Source organism: Rhinichthys klamathensis, unplaced genomic scaffold (genome assembly GCF_029890125.1).
Source record: "Rhinichthys klamathensis goyatoka isolate OS25496 unplaced genomic scaffold, OSU_Roscu_1.1 h1tg000192l_1, whole genome shotgun sequence".
Taxonomy (NCBI): domain Eukaryota; kingdom Metazoa; phylum Chordata; class Actinopteri; order Cypriniformes; family Leuciscidae; genus Rhinichthys; species Rhinichthys klamathensis.
In genome coordinates, this window is record NW_026606718.1 from 4848492 (window position 1) to 4872701 (window position 24210).

The following is a 24210-nucleotide window of genomic DNA, read 5'->3' on the forward strand; positions in this document are numbered from 1 at the left end:
CTTATTCTCAGTATGGGGAACGAAATCAGCAACAGCGTGTATTTTGATACACGATTGGTCGTCTTTCGTCTGGCACAACCCAAATTCATATGTGTACCGGGCATACCTCAGTCCTTTATCTTGTGATAACGTTATGTGGATTGTGTAATTTTGCACTTTGTGTTTATTAAATATCGTTGCATCATCTTTGTATCTTTAATACAGCAAACCCTGTGACAGTGGAAAGAGGGATTTGACATGGAATCAAACTTACACTCAAATAACACCAAGCAAACAAAACATTGGAAAAGAAAAGAACATTGTGGTTTTAATAGCTCTTAGGTACTTTAACAGGCTTAAGCTGCCCACACAAACACATACACACACACACAAAGCGATTTTGAGACTGTAAGAAGTAAAAACCCCATCTGGAAACTGGTCCTGCGTTATGTTCCTGCTAGGCGAACTGCAGTCAATCTGCATTCAAAAAGCTCTGATTGACATTTTCACTGCAGTTACTTCACTGAAGTCATCCATGTTTGTTCAGATAACTCTCCGTTATTGTATGGGTGGCTCAAGTATCTTAGTGATCTGTGTTTCTTTCATTCATACACTCACACTCAAACTGAAATGTGGAAATGAAAACATGTCTTTAACTTCTTAAAATTCCAAAGCCTTTGATTCCATTTTCATCCAAGATTGTTCTTTGCATGGTCCTCCCTCCTTAAACCGTACTTAAGGCCCTGTGTCATTAGCCCCTCCCCCACTGCTGCAGAGGCGGGACTCTGAGCACAAACTGCTAATTAAGACATTTTTGAGTGACTGCGTGCAGTTCCTCCTCCTCTGTGAGATGTCTCAATGGGCTTTGGGTTTAGCTCCACCAGGGGTGGGATCCAGGGGTGGTCCGCCACCCTGGGCCAGGCGATGAAGGCTGTTCAACGGACAAAAATACAACTGAAGTATAGTCTCATTTGTGCTCTATCATAGATTTTAGAGAACCAGTGTTTGTTTCTTCAATGGTTGATGGAAATCAGATTAGCCAAGAAACTACACAAATATCATGAGACTCATTGAAGCACTGATTTTAAAGTAATATGTTACTGTTCACAGTAGATGGCGCTATACTCACAAGTCCTTTATGTTGTCAATACGGGCTAGTACTGCTACAAAGCAGCTGTCCACTTTGTCCTGAAAAAGAAGAAAGTGACATGAGCTGCAATAAATTTGTTAACACTAGGACTGTCAATCAATTAAAAAAAGATCATTTAATTATATACATTTTCACAGCATTAAAGTAAATTATGTGGGCCTATTTTATTATATTATTTTATTATTATATTATATACAATTAGGTGACATGAACAAACCAGAATGAAATCAATTAAAAAAACATAAATTATATTATATACATTTTCACAGCATTAAAGTAAATAAAAAAAACATTAGGTGACATGAACAAACCAGAATGAAATTATTATTCACAATTATTTGTATGACAATTACTGGTAATCACCAACACAAAATTCATGATTGTGACAGGCCTATCCACTATAATAATAAACATTACAAAAAGTGTCTTTAGAAGTCAATATATTGTTTTATTTCCATATCATTGCACATAAGCCATCATTCCTTATCATTCTTCAGTTTATTGCTGTTGTTGTGGCAGTCAACAACAGCACAGCTTAACCCTCCGCCCATTTGAATTTTTTGTAGTTTCTTGCTCAGGTAAAAGGTGGATATGCAGAATTATATACGGGCATATTAGAATATGAACTAAAGTATACAGAGAACACATGAATATGCATGAGATGCCACTGTTGTTGTAGCCCACAGAGATTGTGTTACCTGGTGCCTTGTGTAAAACAGAGGGACAGAGAAGACAGCAATCACACCTGGACACCACATGATGACAAGAGAACTAGTTAGAAAAGCATTTACTTCTCAAAAAGCACCACTAAAACTGTATATGCCCAACTTTCCGGGTATCACATTCCAAATTACAGTGACCTCAGAACATATTTAGGTCCAGATTTACTAAACATGGCAAATTAGCGTGAGAGCGCAATCCAAAAAAGCGCAGATGGGTGTGGAAAGTTCTGTGCGTGAATGACCAACACAATCTACCAAGAAATTAATGTCTGGTTTAAAACATGCTTTTTTGGGTGGTAAATAATGGCACAAATACCATTGCCTAGCGCAAAGCTTAGTTAATCACCTCGCATGATTCATTTAAATACTCTCCTTCCATAAATTTTGCATCTGAAAGGGTCAGCCACAAAAATGACTGTGTCCACGCCTTTTCAGCGCTAATATTTCACTGTGTGAACAACAGCACAGCTTAACCCACAGTTGAATATTTCACTGTGTGAAATATCACTTTGCACATGTTTTACAAAAAAAAAGATATATGGCCAGATTTACTACTAACAGCCTGTATCAGCACAAACCCTCTTTTGGCCTTACTAAAGACAGTGAAAAATTAGCGATGAAAAGGCATGAACAGTAATTTTTTCCACTTTAGTGGAAGGTTCATAGTTTATGTAATGTAATACAAAAGTGTTCAAATGTTTTTGAGGCCACTGCGTAAGTCATAGAATAACTGCTGACTGCAAGTTACACAGCGTAACTATTATAAAAGTTGTCAAGTAAAGTTGGAAACAAGTAAAAAAAAAACATGGACATCATACCGATGATGAGCAAGGTAAGGCCATTGCAGAGGTTTCCCAGGAACGTGACCAGATACATCAGCAACAAGAACTGGGGATAACAACAAACATTTTATTACTCAATTCCTAAATGTTTGTGTATGCAAATCTGATTCTACAAGCCACCTCAGCATTCTATCAAAACACGCATCCACTGCAAGATGTGATGATTGTGAAACTGTTATCTAACACTGTGCTTCTGGCCCGTAGAGAAAATGTTTCCTCTTATATCTCTCAGTCAGGAGTCTCTAGTCACCAAGTCTGAAACTGGAAACCGCACTCAGGACAAGACCCTCTTGCATCCTCTCGTCTCACACTACATAAGACCACATGTGTCCCATGTCACATACCAAACAGGTCATCCTGTGACTCTGTGACACCCAGAAACTTGAGGACTGTTAAAGAGTTTCAGCTGAAGACTCTGCAGTCCTAAGCGGTCTAGTTTATCAGTTTAGACGTGTCTATAAGACAAAGTTAGGTCACTTTTATAGGACTGGTCCTCCAATATATACTAAATCATCAACGATTTATGATTAAATTGTAATAGAAAATAGAAAATAACATGAAAACCAGACTTATTCGGATTGTGTTAATAGTGAAAGTAGGAACATAAAAGCAGAATATAAAGCAGAAATAGACAGGCGGAGCTAGGGAGGAGGAGGGTGAATGTTGTACTATCTGTGCTAGAGTCGAAGATGACGAGGTGAGTGCCGGTATTTAAATGTTAAAAAGAGCAAAAAAAGTGCTTTAATTGGATGGGACCGGCAATAAGGGAACCATACAATAGATTTACTTTATTTAATGTTTCATTACTGCTTTGCTTTACTGTAGCAAAATAGTCTTCAGGCGTAAAACTCAAAAAACACAATAGCAATTTATAATCCATAATTTTCTCTCAAAATGCAGAATATTATCATGTATTCTGTAATTCTGTGCCATAATGTCCGGGAGACACTTCATGTCAAGATATAGGCCACACGTGCCTGGAAATACACCCCCAAACACTGTCAGAAGATTTTCATGTGGTAAGTGTTGAGTGTATTTAGAGTGACAGGCGTTAAGTGCACAGCTGAGAGGCCTGAAATAATGAACATTCATTTCTGTCCTCTGTAGACGACCTTTTTTAATTGCGACAGTTGTCATGACAACATCTTTAAATTTATGAATTTCATGGAAAGAGAAACAATTAGGTATGTTATTTTGTAATTATAATTAGTATTTGAAGTAGTAGTCTTATAGTAATATAAGAAATTTTATTTTTTGATTTCTTCCTGTTGGGGAGACTATGGAAGCTTGTTTCCGCCACTGAATAAAAAAATAATAATAATAATAATTGCGACTTTTTATCTCACAATTGCGAGATATGAAGTCAGAATTGTGAGAAATAGTCGCAATTGCGAGATATAAAGTCGCAATTATGAGAAATAAAGTCGCAATTGCGAGAAAAAAAAGACAGAATTGCGACTTTTTCATCTCGCAATTCTGACTTTATAACACAAAATTGCGAGTTTATGTCTCGAAATTCTGACATCTTTTCTCAGAATTGTGAGATATAAACTCGCAATTGCGAGTTATCAGTCCAATACTAAGGGAAAAAAAGACTAACTTTTTTCCCCTCAGAATAGTTTATATCTCACAATTCTGACTTTACAACACGCAATTTCGACTTTATATCACGCAATTCTGACTTTATAACACGCAATTGCGACTTTATATCAATCAATTCTGACTTTATATCTCGCAATTCTGACTTTATAACACGCAATTGCGACTTTATATCAATAAATTCTGACTTTATATCTCGCAATTCTGACTTTATAACACGCAATTGCGACTTTATTTCACGCAATTCTGACTTTATAACACGCAATTGCGACTTTATATCACGCAATTCTGACTTTATAACCTGCAATTGCGACTTTATATCAATAAATTCTGACTTTATATCTCGCAATTCTGACTTTATTTCTCAGAATTGCGAGATATAAAGTCAGAATTGCGTGATATAAAATCGCAATTGCGTGTTATAAAGTCAGAATTGCGAGATGTAAACTCGCAATTGTGAGAAAAAAAGTCAGAATTGTGAGATAAAAAGTCGCAATTACCTTTTTTATTTTCATTCTGTGGCGGAAACAAGCTTCCATAGGAGACACTACAGGTCAATAGTGTAAAAAAAAAAAAAAACACTCCTATGAAATATGATACAATAAAAAAATTCAATGGCGTTTCTCATTAAAATGTGTTTCTAAGGGTTTTCTCAGGAGGATGAAAAAAAAAGTAAGTCACCTTCAGGCACTGAATATAAGATGAGACCAAAAAAGATTAAATGAAAATTTAATAAATAGAAGCGGACAAGAGAAGAAGATATGAAAAGAATCTCTCATGACAGGCACTACAGAGCACAAAACTAGAAATGTGAATCTTTCTGAAAGAGAGATGTTCTGTCACAGAGAGAGAAGGGGGGAAAAAACATTAAAATACTGAGCGATGACTTTGTCATGAATGTGGAATATCATTGCTGTATCACAAAGATTCAGGATATAGACAAATGACTTTTATACAAGACCATCAATTCCCAGGCCGTACCTTGAGTGAGTTGAACAGGTTTCCCACAAAGATGAGGTTCCTCAGTGTGTCCACGGCCGAGCAGGACAGCACAATGGCCCTCTGCACGTAGTGTTGAGCCTCTTCCCCACTTAAACTGATGTCCAAGTCTAGATATGACCTGCAGCACATCAATGCATTCAGAGACATAGCCGTACACACACATTGAAAACACAGATATTAAATGTAGTTATTAAATGATGCATTTATCCAAAGTAGAGCCCATAGTTTCTTCTTCAAAATCAAAAGTTGCTCAGTTGCTCTTTTGTCCCAATGGAAATAATAATTTCACACTCTCATTAGTTCATTCATTTAATTTATCGGTAATATGTATATGAAAGGTGATGGAAATTGCACTGTGGTGGACATATTTTTGAATTTCAGAAAAAAATTACAGGATTCTTCTGTGATGCGTGTGTTCATTATTAGACATCATTAGAAGACAAAATGGTTTCACTTTATTTTGATGGTCTCTTTAACACATTCTGTTGAAGTAACGTTGCACCTTCATGTCTACTAACTAACTACTAGACAGTAGAGTATTAATAGAGTATTAGTAGACTGGTAGGCTTAGAATAAATTGACATGTTGTTGTAAAGTTACTCATAGTCAGGAGAATGTCTGTTGGAGGACCATCAAAATAAAGTGTTAGCAGATATTAAGCAGACAGTGACAGTCTACTAATCCTCTAATGAGAGTAAGTTGACATGCAGTTGCAGTTACTTATAATCAACAGAATGTGTTAAAGGGACCATCAAAATAAAGTGAAACCATTTTGTCTTCTAATGTCTAATAATGAACACACGCATCACAGAAGAATACTGTAATTTTTTTCTGAAACTCAGAAATATTTCCACCACAGTGCAATTTCCATCACATTTCATATACTGTGTTTAATATAGTATTCTGTGGTAGAAATGACCTTTTATACATTTTGTAATAGAATCTCTTTTTTTCCATTCTAAGGCTAATCTCATAGCTAGCATTTTATATATCCTAAATATATACAATTAGATAATATTTTGATCAAAATTACAACTTGATCACAAGTCACATGCAATCAAAAAAATTCTAAATGAAAAAAATTCACAAGCTCTTCAATGACTTTTGAAGAACATTAGGGGCAAATCTTTTGGACAATGGAAATTACGCAACTGAGGGTCAATTGTTATGCGTGTAAAAATTTATATAAATCAAGTGAACACTGCAAGCACAAGTAAATGTCTCTTCTTTTTACTTTATTATATCAGTAGGGAACAATCTTAAAATTTCAACCCGGTTGGAGAGATGTTAGTCAATACATGGGAAAGCAAAGTAGCTTGCATTACTTATTTGAAAAATAACCTCAGATATTTTGTTGTAAATTTAAAAGTATGGCATTACTTTACTAGTTATTTGAAAAAAGTAATCTGATTACGTAACTCGCGTTACTTGTAATGCGTTTACCCCCCAACACTAAAGGCTTGTAATGTCAAATTAAACTAGACTGTCAACCCTGTAACTTTCCAAAAGGCACCGTTAAACCCCATCATATTACACAATATAGTTTTAGCTTGAGAATGCACATTACTTGAAGATGGTCCTTGCTTGATATAATGTTTAAATAAAGAAAATCATCACTGGTATAGATGACCCCCCACATAATACTGCACTTCAACCAAATGCGCTGTTCATGGTCCATTTGCACTAAGGTGAGGACATGTTCCAAAAATATCTGGAATCAAGTCAATTAAAAACTGGAGAAGACTGAAGAGGAGAGGGAAGAGACTCACTGGAAGGGGTGTGCTCCATCTCCCAGCTGGAGCACATGCAGCAGTTTGTAGTAGATTCTGACTGAGATGGTGAAGCAGATGATGGCCAGGGAGAGAGTGGACACCACAGTGATGATGCTCAGCTGGAACAGAGCCAGCAGTCCCACCACCAGCCCTGTGAACATCATCCCTGTCCGCTCCATATCCTTCCAGTAGATCAGGTCCATTACTACATGGAGGTAGAAAAAGGTTTGGGGTTTAAAACTACAAGTCTTTAGACTACAAATGGTTTCCTAAAGTCTGTGGTTGACAAACAAAAGCAGATTAAACTAGATTTGAGTGGATGCTAGGGTGCTGTGGGCGGTTTCTTTAAACATTGTACGTCTCTATGACATTTTACTCCTCCAGTGATCTCAAAATACTCCAATGTACGCCTTCAATGTCACTTAGAAACATAATAGCATGCCTCTTCTCAATAAGCCACATGATTAGAGGTAACATTCACGTCTGGATCACAAACAATGTGGGACGTGTCAAAGATTAATACTAAGGATTGGGGTTTTGTGAGCACCTCTAATAAAATGCATGAGAAGCTTAATGTGATTTACCCACGTAGAACATGTTTTTGGATTAACATCCTTGTTGGCCCTGAAACATTCGGAGCAACTGATTAGATCTTAAGGTTAGGCTTAATGCTTAACACTCTTATCAACCTGTCATTTAGGACTAGTTTAGGGAAAGGGCCTTGAGTGGATGATAGAGACCAAAGGATGTTGCCCCAGAAGCACGTCTTAGTTATTTTCAAATTATGTGCTCGGCTCATCCACTTTTTCAGCAAGCATGGTTCAAGTGTTCCTTAAAGTGTCATAATCCATGAACCAAATCTACCAGCTACAATGTGCATCGCAAAATTACAAACATTGGTTTGTAGAAAGAAATTAGGTGGAAATTGGACAAAAAGACAATGACTGTGTAATAAACAGCTTTAATGAGGGAACGAACTACAATCCCATGAAGCATCGTGAATGACAACCAAATTAAAAACAATGGATAAATATAAAACTATTGATTTAAAAAATGTATGCATATGGAGTGCTTATGGGAGTGGAGTGTTAAAGTGTTGTTTTGGCGGGATTAGGCAATAACTTTGCAAAACTATGGATAATGTAGTTTTTCACCAGGAATTACAATGTTGATTATACATGATTATTTTAAAAAAAGCATTGAAATAATGTGGGTTGGTTGCTATAACAAAAGTATATAGTATACCACTGATTAACATTGTGGCTCACAGTAGGTCTGTCTTTAATGTTTTATAAGTTATCAAAAAATAAATGGAGAAAATGAATGGGATTTTTACTTCCTGAACCCGATTGTTGCACTCTATAAGAGATATGGATGGAGACAAACCTTTGCATAACAGAATCTTATATTTTCAAGTATAAAGTCCAAAGATTTTTTTTAAAATAACTTAATAAATAAAGTTAGTAACTAATTGACATAAGGCAGGACATGGAGTGACACAGTAGTGAGGTTTTTATAGGCTAAATTCTTGCGTAATGATTTGCTAGATTAGATTAACTACAGTAGCTCCTCCCAAACCTTTGTTTAGAACTCTACTTTTTAAACAAATGCCGAAACAGAATGTTACAAAGATGAATATCAATAGTTATGCTTTGCAAGCACTGTAAGGATGCAATGTAGATAAATGTGAATCAAAACTTAATGTAAGAAAGGATAGAAATGCCAAGGCTAAATGAGTGGGTGGGTTTAAGTTATTGATGACAGGGAGACAAACTGCAAGGAGTCTTTTGGGCTGACCTTGGCTATTTTTAGTCAGTGTAGGAAGGAAGAGAAAGTAAGAATTTAAAGTGGTCTCTTAAAACACCTGCTGACAACACTCAACTTGTATCCCATTTGCAATAGTCTCAGGGCTTCAAGAACCGCACAAAGTAAAAGTTTTACTTTTTAATCAATCGCTTCTCAGTGTTATAAAGTCAGTTTTATACACTGGGAAAACTCTCTATACACTGTCTTAAGAGACTCGTATAAGCTAAGCAATAGCTCACAGGCTAATAATGTGGCTAACCCATTCAGAATTACATCAGTGCTAATACCATTCATGTCTGTCGTGCGACTCTGAATGGTGGACCTAGCAGCAGGTGGATGGACTATTTATAACATCAACGTAATGTGTAAGAAGCCCCTAGCTTTAGACACAACTGTCTATTGTTATGCCAGGTGGCCTAACTGACTTATTTGACGTGGTTAGCTTTAGCAAGTTTGTCAGCTCAGGCTGGCTGGCTGTAAACAAACGCAAAACTAATGACATTTTATACTACTTTCTAAAAAGGAGCATACTTCCAGACTGAATTAAATATATATTTTTAAAAATCTCAGTAACGTTAGCAACAAAAGCCTGTTTATAAACGCTGGTCATACTCATTATTGCTAAATCACAACCCAGACAAGGTTTTTTTTTTTTTGGTAATGACTATCTGACTACATTAACCCACTTATTACACAGCTACTTCATATGATGTGGTATAAATGTATTGATTTTAGTTGAAGAAAGCAGCAGTTATGTAGTAAAATCATTTGCTTTCAACGGTTAAGGTTTAGCAGTCATTATACAAAATATTTGACAGGCGAAAGCTGCAATTGGCTAATCAGAATCAAGTATAGGGATAGGGTTAGTAAATAAAAACTGATAACACCCACCTATCATAGATTAATACCATCATGCCCATCAAATACATACTGTGCATACATAAAGCACACATCCACACACAACCTAGGTTGTTAAACTTGAATGAATTCAAAAGTACTCCATTTTCATTCATTCTCCATCTTGTTCACAAACACACAACTTTTAATATCATGAAATACCACACATATCTCTCGGTCACATAATCAAAAACCCTAAAAACAAACTCGACTGAAATCACAGCACATGATTAAACTTCTAACTCTTTGCTATGTGGTTCAGACGGGAATAAAAGTTCATCCCTGTCTCTGTGCACTCAGCTTAAACGATTCTCTATGTTGACAGTCATATTCTGAAAGCGCCAGTTGTGTGTATATTTCCTGGTCCCTCACCTTTACTGGTCATTTTGGAGTCTTCATGGGCCGATCCCTCTCTGGCCTGTGTCTATGTCCCTGATCTTCTCTGAAACCCCCTCAAGCTGTTTTTGGATGGGCCTGCGCTGTCAGCAGCCCCACTGGCCCAACGGCCCAAAAATAAACCTGCACAAATGTGCCCGCCCCATTAAAGAAGACAGAGGCAGTTAGACTGACATAGTGGGAGGATACAAATACACGAACTCACAAATACATTGTACATACTGTACATCTACCTGAGATGAGTTTAGACTAATTAACGATGTACAGTAATACCACTGTAAATCTATAACATACACTCAACAAGTAACATTACTCGACTTTATGCATCCTACAACCACTTTTATGAAAAAGACAAATCATAATAAAGCAATGTACAAATATTTTTTTCTATTAAAATAGACAATTATGGATATTAGACCCCGTCTATATATAATATGTAATATGATTATTTGTTCTATCCTCATTTTCCTTCCCCCTTTCCACATTTTCATTGGCTTATTGGTTAAGCAACATCTACAACTCTACAACATCTATAAGTCTTCTTAAAGTGGTTAAATGGTAAATGGTAAATGGACTGCATTTATATAGCGCTTTCACAGACCCAATGGCCACCAAAGTGCTTTACAATTTGCCTCACATTCACCCATTCACTCACTCATTCATACACCGACGGGCGACGGCAGCCATGCAAGGCGCCATCCAGCTCGTCGGGAGCAGCTGGGGTTAGGTGTCTTGCTCATAGGCACGTCGACACTTGGTCAAGTGGAACCGAGGATTGAACCACCAACCTTCCGGTTTGTAGACAACCAACATGAACCAATGAGCCACTGCCGCCCCGGTTAAAAAATGTATTCTAAGTTTGGAAGTGTGAACTTACTGATTTAAGCACAAAAGGTTTTACACACTTGTTTTTACATACAAATATGTTTATACGGACAAAAAAACTATGCGAGAAAAATACACAAATTTTTTGAAAGGTTTTTGGAAAGAGGGTGAGAATTTTTTTTTTTTTTATTGAAATACAAAGTTTCTCTAGATGGCACAATCTGGTCCTTAACTCTACTTGCAATAATATCTTCCTCTGTAGGGCACAGCTGATTGGTTCCTGCTGTATCAGTAGCCAATGAGCTCGCTGCTCAACCTTCAAATACTTGGTCAGTATTTGCCTTAAGCAGATTGCAGCGGGCTTTCAGAAACCCTCCACCTTCCCCAGCTCCACCTGTATAGATCTGCTACTGGTAATTCATGTATGCTATATTGTAGAGCAGCAGCACCTCTTACTTGCTCACAGCAGTGTGTCGTGCGTATATTGGAAGTAGCAAGTCCCGTACTTGCTCTGAAGCAGCAGCAGAAATAACCAACAACAACAGCAGTGTAGCAGATCTATTCCACCAAGACCAAACATATTAACATTGTCATATCCATTACTATCCCACTCAGAGAGTTTTCATGGCAGAACTATCCCATTTTTCCCCCCAGTAAAAAATCCTCAAATCTTTGATACATTTACTTGAGAGAAAAAAAATTCTGCAATTAGATATTAATATTTTTTTTCATATACTGTATCCTGAATATAAAAGTGTTTTTGTGTCTTTGCTGCTTGTGTTTACTTTCTTTAAACTTAAAGAAGTTAGAAAGTCTGTGTTCCAATGCAGAAACTAAAATACGTAAATAAGTATATGCTGTTTTATAAGCTATACGCTTTTATTAGCTTCCATTTTCTTTTTAGGATTCATTTTTTATTAGTATTTTCTTTGTATATGCTTTCTTCGGAGAACCATGAATTTTCACCATGCCTGGCCTATTCTCTCTGTTGTACAGTATGTTTTTTTTGTTTTGTTTTTCAGTGTACACGTATGTAGTTAATTTGAGATTCATTGTTTTGATAAATATATCTATTGTGCAGTTTATATGTTTTTAATGTGCATCTACTCTTCTTAGAGCTCAGCTCTGCTTATGCATTTATACTGTAACATGCTATTGACATTGTGAACATGAAGATCTGTTGTGAACTTCTGCATGATGTCAATTTCATGAATACTGTCTGTAATATCCGTTTTGGACACAAATGGCTCCTTATAGTCAATATACTTCATTACACAACAGCACATGAGAATCCATTTTGCCACCACCCTTCTAACCGCCATGCGGAAAGCACATGCCAACCATAATGGTTCTGAGCGGTATAGCACATACAGACAGCATGACTCTGCTTTTTCTGGTCTGTGTGGAATAATGAAGATGGACTGGCCAGGAATCCACTCAGTAGCATCAGCCCATTATAGTAGCAGCCCCTGGAGTGTGTAACCATGGAAATGGAAACGGTATTCTCCAATAAAAAGGATGAAGGATGTCCTTCTTGTGAACAAGAGAAACCATATCCCTATGATCTGTTTTACATATTGACATATTGACTAAATGAAGTGCAGTCAGAAAACTACCAGGCTCTAAAGAATACGACAGTTAAAGCAGTCTTGGATAGCAGATATTTGATTATAGAGATGGGAAGTGATGTCTAACCTGCTATCTGGATGCGTATTGTTGGCCCCTCCGATAAGTTGAGAGCAGAGCACCACTGCTTACAGATCTGTTCTTCCTGAGTGTTATGTCCAATGGCAGGAGGCGTTGTATGTGATGGGTCCACCATCTGTAGGGTGGCTGTGGTTTCCGTGGCAACAGAAGGGTCTGACCCATGAAGTTGTGGTACTGCCGAAATAATCCACAATTAATCACCATGAGATGTGTGACACACTGATTCATTGCAAAAGGTCAATAAAAATGTTTTTTTTTTTCTATATATTGTTTTATGCTTATACCATTGTGAATAATTTGTAATATATATATATACACTCACCGGCCACTTTATTAGGTACACCTGTCCAACTGCTCGTTAACACTTAATTTCTAAGCAGCCAATCACATGGCGGCAACTCAGTGCATTTAGGCATGTAGACATGGTCAAGACAATCTCCTGCAGTTCAAACCGAGCATCAGTATGGGGAAGAAAGTTGATTTGAGTGACTTTGAACGTGGCATGATTGTTGGTGCCAGAAGGGCTGGTCTGAGTATTTCAGAAACTGCTAATCTACTGGGATTTTCACGCACAACCATCTCTAGGGTTTACAGAGAATGGTCCGAAAAAGAAAAAACATCCAGTGAGCGGCAGTTCTGTGGGCGGAAATGCCTTGTTGATGCCAGAGGTCAGAGGAGAATGGCCAGACTGGTTCGAGCTGATAGAAGGGCAACAGTGACTGAAATAACCACTTGTTACAACCGAGGTATGCAGCAAAGCATTTGTGAAGCCACAACACGCACAACCTTGAGGCGGATGGGCTACAACAGCAGAAGACTCCACCGGGTACCACTCATCTCCACTACAAATAGGAAAAAGAGGCTACAATTTGCAAGAGCTCACCAAAATTGAACAGTTGAAGACTGGAAAAATGTTGCCTGGTCTGATGAGTCTCGATTTCTGTTGAGACATTCAGATGTTAGAGTCAGAATTTGGCGTTTAACAGAATGAGAACATGGAACCATCATGCCTTGTTACCACTGTGCAGGCTGGTGGTGGTGGTGTAATGGTGTGGGGGATGTTTTCCTGGCACACTTTAGGCCCCTTAGTGCCAATTGGGCATCGTTTAAATGCCACGGCCTACCTGAGCATTGTTTCTGACCATGTCCATCCCTTTATGGCCACCATGTACCCATCCTCTGATGGCTACTTCCACCATGTCACAAAGCTCTAATCATTTCAAATTGGTTTCTTGAACATGACAATGAGTTCACTGTACTAAAATGGCCTCCACAGTCACCAGATCTCAACCCAATAGAGCATCTTTGGGATGTGGTGGAACGGGAGATTCGCATCATGGATGTGCAGCCGACAAATCTGCGGCAACTGTGTGATGCCATCATGTCAATATGGACCAAACTCCCTGAGGAATGCTTCCAGCACCTTGTTGAATCTATGCCACGAAGAATTGAGGCAGTTCTGAAGGCAAAAGGGGGTCCAACCCGTTACTAGCATGGGGTACCTAATAAAGTGGCCGGTGAGTGTATATATATATATTTTTTTTATTATTATTATTTGACAACATATATATTGTTTTTATTTAATTAAATAGTTTTATTTATTTTTTATATTTATATTTTTATACTGGTTATTAGTCTATTTTATATGTATAATCTAACATATTAATAAAATCTGGTGTAAATATATATATATATATATATATATATAACAATTATGTATGTGCCAAAAATCAGCTGACAGACATAAAGTCTACTTTACATTAATTGTTTTTTTTAGTGGCATATGACCATGCAAAACTCACCACCATGATTCTAGGATGTTGACAGTAGTTGCTAGGTCATTGCTATGCTGTTCCTAAAGTATTTTGAGGGGGGTTTAGCATATTGCTATATGATTACTGAGTGTTTTCTTACTGGCCAAAGACAAAAGAGCCCACCTCCTGGTCTCTATGATATTCTGGCCATTATGGATCAGGTCCCTTTAAGTGTCAGGTCCCTCCCTTTAAGGCTCCTTCAGTGTCTACTTTGACTATCATGTCTATCTGTAACCGGTCCTACTCGACCCGCTCCGAGTGGGACACGAACCGGCGTGGCAGGCAGGCGCGCAAACAAGGACGCTAAAGACTGCATCTGCTAGGGTCAGTCGCTCGCACCCTTTTGAGGTCAGGGGAGTGAGGTTTACATGCACAGCTCATTCTGGTCTACGTTACACTCAACCCCCTAACCTCACTCCCATCCGGGTCACGGCACCAAATATAACCGGCTCTACTCGACCCGCTCCGAGCAGGATTCGAACTGTAGTCTCCAGCATGGTAGGTGGGCATGCTAACAAAAACGCTAAAGACCGCAGCTATTAGCGTCCGCCGCTAGCGCGCCTCTTGAGGCCAGGGGAGTGAGGTTTACACGCACAGCTCTTACTGGCCTACGTCCGTTACATACACATGCAAACACACGTTTGTTGTTATTTGCACACAATGGTAATTTTTATGAGCACCTGTTATTTGCTCATTTTGATGACTGCATGTTTCATTGTGTGTTTGGATGCCTGAGATCTCCTCCGTTGTTTCCCATGTCCCTGTGTCTTTATCCTGAAACTCCTCCACCCTGTGACTCCGTGGCTCTAGTGTCCACGTCAGGCTCTCCTCCTCCACGTCTCCCTCCCCAGTCAAGAAGTCATGAGGGTCCCACTCCACAGCAGGGGAGTCTGGAAGTACCTGGGTCTCCAGAGTATCCGTGCGGTGCAGTGAACCACGGCTGCCCCTCCCCCCAGTCCTGCGGCGCCCCGAGTCTCTCCGCGATGAGCCATCGCTCTCGGAGAAGGCAATGTAGGAGAAGGTGAGCTCAAAGGAGTTCTGACGCGGCGTTCCCCATACGGATGAGCTGCTGAGACATGCGTCATCATCCTCGAGGCCTTCTTCGTCATCTGACCATTCCCTGGCTGTCTGCAGTTCTGGGAAGTCAGACTCCTCATTTCCACCTGAGCAAAAATGGTTGTGACTGTGTTTATGACTGCACATACAATAGTCTCAAGGGTTATCAGGGGCTATATAACAGATGTGGATATCAGGAAAACATGCAAAGATAACTAAAGCACTCATATATTTAAATATATACTGTATATGAAAATATTACCATCTGAGCAGGAAGGAGTGGAGTCAGGTGTTGAGTTCACTGTTCCAAATTCCTCTGAAACGAGAGAGCAATATATGATGCTCAATTTAAATGGGCTATATGTAAGATTTTTCATGTATTAATCACTTTTTTATTGCCAATGTGTGAACAACTTGTAACAAAACTTAAAATCAGAGACCTAGGTTGTCTATGAAAGCCAGTAGACACATTTTTGTGAAGGATTCGAGACGTTTTTGCTGGGAAAATCAAAATGTTAAGTTTACGCACGCTCTCGAGAGTTTCTCTTCCGTTCTATGAAATGAATGCTTACAATGTCCAGGATAATGCCAAACGAGGTATTCTGTGCTGTAATTTCAATGTGTTATGCAAAGAAAAGGGATTAATTTGAAATATAGTCTCACATAGCCAGATCTATAGTCTATATAGTCTCAAATATAGGCCTATAATAATCAAACTATAATAACAGTGTTATTTTAGTTACCTCATCAATCAACATGATGCCGATGAACTACAGAGCTGATGCAAACATATCAACATCGCTATGATTAATTGCTTTATTATCTGATATTATCTCACCGCTGTCATTTTTGTTGTGTGTTTATTTTTGTTATTGACATGGAAGTGCAGCGTGCAGCACATTTTTACATCTAAACGTCGCTCTCAGCAGCGTGGACTGCGTCTGGATATTGCTGCAAAGGTATTGCCAAAGTCTTTTTACTTCTAAACAAAGAACGAAAAAGAACGAGCTGTCTGCTCTGGGCGAGTAATAAGTTGTTGGCTGCAGTTCACTTAACGGCCACCGGTGTCGCTAATAATAAGGGTTTCTGTATTCTACATAAAGGCAATCACTTGTCATTTTTTGTCCTATAAAAAGATAATATATATATACACCGGTATATATATTTATAATTTGGCTGGACAGCAAAGAACACGGCAAAGTTTGTAGCATTTTGAAGTAAGCATCATGGACCGCTAAATACAGACACAATAAAAAAAGACTTAAAAACATGGCTGATCATGGTGCCATGAAAATATGAAAAAGTTTCACCCCATACTATTAATTAAATTTGTAAAGTCCACGTGGAACTGCTAATTCAATAGCACACAATTAAAGCTACTTATTTATGTTGAATTGTTGTTATATATAAGTATTGTTGTGAATGACTGTGTATTAAAATAGCTTATACCTTGATGTATCCCACCATGTGATATGCTATTCTCTGATATCTGAAACTTTAAAAAACTATTTTAATTACATTACAGATATAACAGTTTTTACCTTATGCAAGGCTTCTGGAGCCATTTATTTCATCTGTACAAAAACAGCTTGTTATGCTGCTTGATATTGCTAACTGGAATTTGTTAGCGTATTTGTTAGTGCAAATAACTTTACCATATTCTTCTAGTTATTCACCGATAGCGGCTAATTAATTGGAAGTCTCGCACATTCAGGAAATAGCTTACTACCACGGTGAAAAACAAGGTGAATAGAAGATGATTACATCAAATAGAAAGGTGAAAGTTCCCAGACTAACTAGTTTTAATTAGCTAACGTAAAGTACTTCGCAGAGAACAAAGGAGTGTAGAAAAATACTGTCCCATAGTATTGATAGAAAACCATCATCACATCACTATACATCCACCTCACTAATATGAGCCGGGAACGGTTTGTTCTTACAATGCTGAACCGTGCTCAACCTATAGTCCGTAAACTATATATTATGTATTTTGCTTAATATTTGCTAGTTATTTTTTTTACATTATTCAGTTTCTGTATTGTTTCTTACTTGAATTGTACTGTTAAATAGATTTATTGTAAGGCCAAAGTAAATTATGTTCGCTTTTCATGTTGGTCAGACAGACCTTTCCTTTAATTGGGCAGTTCTTGCAGAGAATATACTGCAAAGTGAACCAGTCAGGTTAGTCTTAGTCTTAGTCAGCTCATGTCTATTTAAATATTATGGACATCCATAAAAGAGACCTGTGATAAAAGCCTCTGAGCTTCCATTTCATATTGGGATGAATGAAACAAACCAAGCAACAGAGCTTTGTTCAGATCTTGAAGTGAGAGGTTTCCTTTGTCAGCTCCCTTCTTAACAAAAGTAAGTGTTGCATTTGATGCCTGGTCTATAAAAAACATATGCTTAGTGTCATATTAAATATATGTACATACTTTGTTATGATGCTTATATTGCAGAGCCATTAAAAAAATCATTATTGAGTCAAAGTATATTTGAAAAATGTCAATTTGTGATTAGTTTACATTTATCTTCTTAGCTTTGGTTATAGTTAACCATAATATTGTATTTTTGTTTCACAAATTTGAGAAAATTCACCAATTCCCTTCACATATCCCCATCAAAAGGAATATATATGACAATCTAGATAAAAAATACAAAAAAAATTCAGTGTAACTACAATATAATTAGCTGTAATCACTAGGGATGGGAATTGATAAGAATTTAATGATTCCGATTCCATTATCGATATTGCTTATCGATTCGATTCCTTATCGATTCTCATTGGGTGAGGGAATAAGTACAAATTTGTTTGTTCGTATTAACTTATTGAACCTATAACTTATTTGTTTGTTAATTATTATTAACTCCCTGACACAGCACAGAGTATTAGGGGTGTGAACCTACACTGGTCTCACAGTTCGGTTCGATTACGATTATCATGTCATCGATTCAGTTCAATTCGATATCTCAATGCACTACATGCACTGCATCCTCAATTTTACTTCAAAAGTGATGTGTGCGTGCGCGTGTTCACCTGTTCGTGAAGTCGCAGTGACAGAAACAGTGACATTCCAGTTTAAGTTTCATGGGACTAAAGTCTGTTCATGATGTGTGGCCAAATGTTTCTGCATATTGGAGGTCCCCCCCTTTGACGAAATGGAAATTTTTTGCAGGTGTTGAAACAAGTGACCATATTGTTATGAGGCGCCGTCATACTCTCATTGAGTATGTGCGCGAGTTTGAGTTTGTGTGTGCTCGCGTCTCATATGAGTATGTGCGTGGAGAGTTTATGTGTGTGTGCGCGCGCGCGTCTCATATGAGTCTGTGCGTGGAGAGTTTGTGTGTGCGCGCATCTCATATGAGTATGTGCGTGGTGAGTTTGTGTGCGCGCGCGTCTCATATGAGTATGTGCCTGGAGAGTTTTGCGCATCTCGTGTGTGTAGAGTTTGCGTGTATGCGTGAGCGACTTTAGGTGTGTCCTTGTGCATTTAATATGTATTTGTTTGAGCATTCAGCAGTATACATGTATGTTTGACTACTTGGTATACGTTTATGCTAGTTTTTCATATGTGTGCTTGTGTGCGTGAATGAAGTTTGATTTAAGCCCTAGACGGCACCTCACATATTGTCGTCTTTTCGCGTGAAATATAACCAAACGAGCGCTTCTGCCTCGATGCCATGTTTGTTGCGTTCTGAATTAAAATAACGCAGCGCGTGTGTGACGTCATGACACATTTGAAACGTGCGGAACCGATAAGCGGAATCGTTAAGCAGGCATACTAACGGTTCCAAGGAATTGGTTCACTGGGAACCGGTTCTGAAGAAGAACCGGTTCTCGATTCCCATCCCTAGTAATCACCAGTATTTGTTGTTTACACGCACATACTGTAATACAAATTAGACAAAAACAACCCAATTGTAACAATTGTTACACCAAATTGTGCCAGATTATTACTAACAACAACAATATTCCATTCCCCCCCCCCCCCCCCCCTAGTTCATCCCTCAAAAGCATTTGTAAACAGCACAAGTCTCATGCAGATGCTGCGTACACATGCACAGAGCTAGTGCACACTGCAACATCAGCAGAATCCAGCAAAACACACAGGTGAATGAGTGCTAAAGCCAACACACAACCAAGATGATGCATCAGTCACAAAGCAAAGAGAATATGAACAGCTACACACCGTACGGAGAGAAATACACAGACAAAGGGAATAAAAGAAGGACTCACTGCAGTGGGAGAACCCTAAAACCTGACCCATGCTCCATCAAGGCACCGCTGGGCCCATCCAGTCTGGAGTCCCCTCTCTCCTCGGCTGAATCGCTCCCTCTCTTTTCAGCTCCCTCTTGCTCTGTGTTCCTCATGCACCCCTCCCTGCCTTAATACACTGCTGTTTCCTTTCTCTCACCCTCCCTTCTCTTCATCACACGGCCCCTCCCAGGTTCACTCGCTCTCTCATTCTCTGCTGCAGCCAATAGAGGGTAGATGAAGAGACCGGACTCAGACTGCCACTATGAGAGTGTGTGTGTGTGTGAGTGTGTGTTGTCAGTATAAGTGCATCCATGTGTGTATAGCTCATCACTGCCATCTCAGATCAACATCATCTTTATCTCCATCTGCTTGAATTTAACAAGGATGAACATGTTGCACACTTAAAATAACCCCATGATTTTTTTTATTTAGCACCTTTTAAGATGAATTACTTAAGAGATTTAACAATAAATAAAATGAATACATTTGAAATAAATAACATTAATTCGTTAAATTATATTAAATAAATAATACATTTGAATAAAAAATAAATAAAAAAAATTCAATTTAAAATAATTTAAAATAAATCAGCTACTATTAGTAATAAATAAACACCCTTCTCACAACGTTTGCAGGTTGGTGCAATGGACCAGAAATCAACTTTACAAATATGAAATTGATTTACAAATATAATGCAATGAGGGAAAAACTGCCATATAGATATTTTTAATATTATCTCATAATTTGGCAGCAGGTATATTAGGCTGCTGTCACTTTAAGACCTGACGCACTGACCCATTATACTGTTACAGATGCTTTTATGAACTATTTACATTCACTTAAAACATAACTGAGAGTGTTAACTTGAATACTCTCCAAGACCGGCATTTTGACATTGAGTATTTGACTGTTTAAGCACAATAAATAGCGAAAAATAACTCAATTTAGTACTGAGAGGTGGCTTTATGTGCGCACACTTTGGGTGTGAGCACAAAATCTGAGGGAATGAGTAAAATTATGCGCAATACGAGCAATTCCACGACGCAATTCAAGCCCTGTAACACCAACAATATTCACCCGGAGCAAATGAAACGAGTGAGTGAAGGGAGGCGGGTTTGTGTGTAACTCGCTGTTGGAGAGATCATGAGAGAGCGAGAAAGCGCAGCTGGTATCGTGAATCTAATCAGTTTTGAGACAATTTTCAGATATGTCAGTATCGATATGTATCGAAAAATCAATATTTTTGACAACACTACATTGAACTTAGTTTATTATTTCAGATGCCTTTTTAAAAGGCAAAGCAATGCAAATCCAACTAAAACGAAAGGCTTTTTATGATCTACTGTTTTTTTAAAAGTATATTAGTTGTATATAATTTAAATATTTAATATAACTGTAAACAAAACGTTCATTTTTTTAATCTTTTAATAATTATTTATTATGTTAATTATTTTAAAATACATATATATATATAATATTTATCTGTGGAGATAAGGGTTCGTTGTCAATCAAAAGGGGAATCAAAAGTCCAATTAAATATGTGTTTTCTTTAGCAGTGGCTTTATATGTTTGTTTCAAACATCAAAGCTTAAATTGGAATATTTTTGTGAATTTGAGCTTTTAAGGTGGCAAAAATAAGACTTGACAAGGAAGTGACAAAACTGAGGGTTAGCTATATGCAAAGAACACTGGTGATAATGAATGGGAAACGGGTGTGTTTACAAGTCCAGAGAGGTGCTTCTGGGTAATGGTGGACTGGTGAGAGTGTGACAGAAGTGGAAAATGTAAAGTTGGTCAAAAACACAAACACACACTTACAACCAAACTGACCACCAACCGCAACTTTCAGACGTAATATTGCGGGATATCAAAAGGCAACGAAGGACACATCTATGCTGCCTTCAAAAAGTCGATCAGATGAAGGCATCTCAGAAGACAGGAAGTAAAGCTGATATTGGATTCAGAAGTGCCTTGATGCCTTCCTACCTTGGAATGCATCCTCTGAACGCAGCATTTTTAAGCTTTCGGAGGCAGCAGCTAAGACTTTAAACAACCCCTTATGAGACGCAACCAACAAATGCATTGACTACCGCTGTCATGGGAAATCCCGTTAACTGTTCAAAGATAGAGAGCCTAAAGGCTCGTACACACCGGGACGAATATCGGCGCGCGTTATTCGTCAGCGTTTTTCAACACGTTTTTTGTGTTCACTTCACACCCAAGCGATTTTCACTGACGTTGAGCCGAGTGAACATGCAAATTCATTCCCTGACATTAGATGGCGCTTAATATAAAACAGAAATAGTCCTATTTTGTAGTCGCTGTCGCGTTTGTCATATAGTTATTTATGTTACGACACCAACGAGACCAGCAGCTCTATACATTCATCTTGCCTTGCATCTTCCTCGTCTTATTTCTTCCCGGCAGTGTAGACCATAGATATCCATAATAAAGGCCATTGGCCAGCAGCGCGGACGAGACATCTAGCCTTTATTATGGATGTCTATGGTGTAGTAGACGCTACCAGAGCCCGTCTAACGGAGAGCCTTGGCACTTCCTATTAGCCCCATTGTGTATCATCTTGGTTGCAGTTCCATTAGAATTCCACTGGAGGTGATCGCGGGCGAGTGCAGAATGAATGGGAGTCTATGGAGCTAAACGGCTAGATGTATCTCTTTCTCCTGCTTGTCGTTGAATCAACATATTTTATTGTTGATTCTGCAAGTTCAATATAGATTATAGGCCAAAAGTCGAATGAACGAGTACTTATGTCCTTTCGATTTCTTACAGGTTAGGCCGTTGTTGGCCGGAACATGCTAGCATTCTGCTATTATGTGACGTCATCACATTTTTGAACGGGTTTTTAGAACAGATAAGTGAACTTAAAAATGCAATTTTCAGCTGAGTGTATTATCTTAGCCCTCCCTTTTGAATGCAACTTTCAAATTACTTGACAAAAAATTACATCCTGAGAAAAGTGGATTTCTGGGGGTGAAACCCCATAGACTCCCATTCATTCTGCACTCGCCTGCGAGCGCCCCCGCATTGAAAGAGACGTGTTACTGCAGCCAGTCCAGTAACCGGAAGTAACCAGACAGTGCCAATTCTCTTCAATTAGACATTCTCTGACGCTACTTGGCGCATCTTCTTCGCCGTTACGTCTGTGTGCTCGGCAAGACCGTTTTGTGTTTGAGCGCCCCCAAGTTGTGTTTTACTGTAACTTCAGAAGCTCCAGACACGTGAGCAAAAGTGCCAATCTCATTGGTCGGATAGTTTTTGACGCGGCGCGTCAAACCAAAAAAACGAACCCGAGGCGTTTTTTAAAAAATGACGCTTTTTTTCGTGTCGGTGTGCACACTCACATTGGCGCCCTTTGTTTAGTCACGAGGCGTTAAACGTCGGCGAATATCGCGCGCGAAATTCGTCCCGGTGTGAACAGGCCTTAAGTCCCTCCCCTTCCGGTCGACCACCATGGGACCTTATATCGGAAAAATACTGTATGGTAGTCAATGGCGAGAGACAACAAATATTTTGATCTCGTTTGAATTGTGCCCTGAATTACACATATGATGTTTGTCAATTTAAAAGATAAATTTGAAAGTCAAGTAAGTCGCAGTTTGATGTAAAACTGTTGAGGTATAAGACTGAAAATACGTAATTACAAACCCAGAAGGCGCACATTTTCTCTCAATGAATGAAGCTAACTTTACTGAAGCTAACGTCTGTCATTTTTTCTATAGTCTTACGTTATAATCGTAACGTTACGCCGTCATGCCTGAGTGTTTTGTACCAGACTGCACACATACAAGCAACTGATCTCGCTCGTTGTTTCGCTTCCCGGGAGATGTAGTTCATTGAGCGATTTTCACATAAAACTAAATGTTACTCTTCTGTTTTATGACAAACTGCGACTTTCTTGACTTTCATAATTATCTTTTAAATTGACAAACATCACATGTGTAATTCAGGGCACAGTTCAGACGGAATAAAAAGATAAGTTGTCTCTCGCAATATTTTTTCCGAAATAAGGTCCCATGAGCCGGAAGCGGAGGGGAGGGACTTAGGCTCTCTATATCACTTCCCTCTGCAGATATTTAAAGTGTTTTTTTTATTTTATTATGAATATAAGATTGACCTGAAGAATATCAGATGCAGGTAATACACTTGCTTAGCCGATATCTACTCATAATACTCTACATCATACAATAAGCTTCAATGAAGCTTTCGTGCCTATGACCGAATCACAACCATATAGAGCCATATCACACTCTTACTCGTGTGATGTTGCATGGGGGATTTCTGAAGAAGCGGACGTGCCTGTTATCTAATTGTAGTTATGCAGGTTTTAATGTCAGGGTCGTGCAATGCCCTTGCTCACTTTAATC

At 38.4% G+C, this 24210-nt stretch overlaps 1 protein-coding gene across 2 annotated transcripts; it reads right to left on the reverse strand.

The window, feature by feature from the left end:
* Positions 1-171: 171 nt before the first annotated feature.
* On the reverse strand, positions 172-19904 carry rtn2a (reticulon 2a). 2 transcript variants are annotated; one of them, XM_056262515.1, is made up of 10 exons: positions 19805-19904; positions 15830-15883; positions 15192-15674; positions 12686-12871; positions 7064-7271; positions 5274-5412; positions 2670-2739; positions 1828-1874; positions 1109-1167; positions 172-910 (listed from the first exon to the last, which is right to left on the reverse strand). In XM_056262515.1, the coding sequence occupies exons 1-10, from the start codon at positions 19833-19835 to the stop codon at positions 835-837; spliced, it is 1353 nt and encodes a 450-aa protein (XP_056118490.1). In that variant the 5' UTR covers positions 19836-19904; the 3' UTR covers positions 172-834. The 2 variants fall into 2 exon arrangements, with proteins under 2 accessions (XP_056118490.1, XP_056118491.1); XM_056262516.1 differs by lacking the exons at positions 12686-12871; positions 15192-15674; positions 15830-15883; positions 19805-19904 and adding an exon at positions 10142-10296.
* Between the last annotated feature and the right edge of the window lie 4306 nt (positions 19905-24210).

Bases quoted from the DNA above. Each gene is read 5' to 3' on its own strand.
- rtn2a (XM_056262515.1), bottom strand. From the start codon at position 19,835: ATGGGTCAGGTTTTAGGGTTCTCCCACTGCA. The intron at 15,675-15,829 runs GTAATATTTTCA...ATTTTTGCTCAG, and splicing joins CACTCCTTCCTGCTCAGATG to GTGGAAATGAGGAGTCTGAC. The intron at 1,875-2,669 runs GTATGATGTCCA...TGTGGTGTCCAG, and splicing joins CCTTACCTTGCTCATCATCG to GTGTGATTGCTGTCTTCTCT.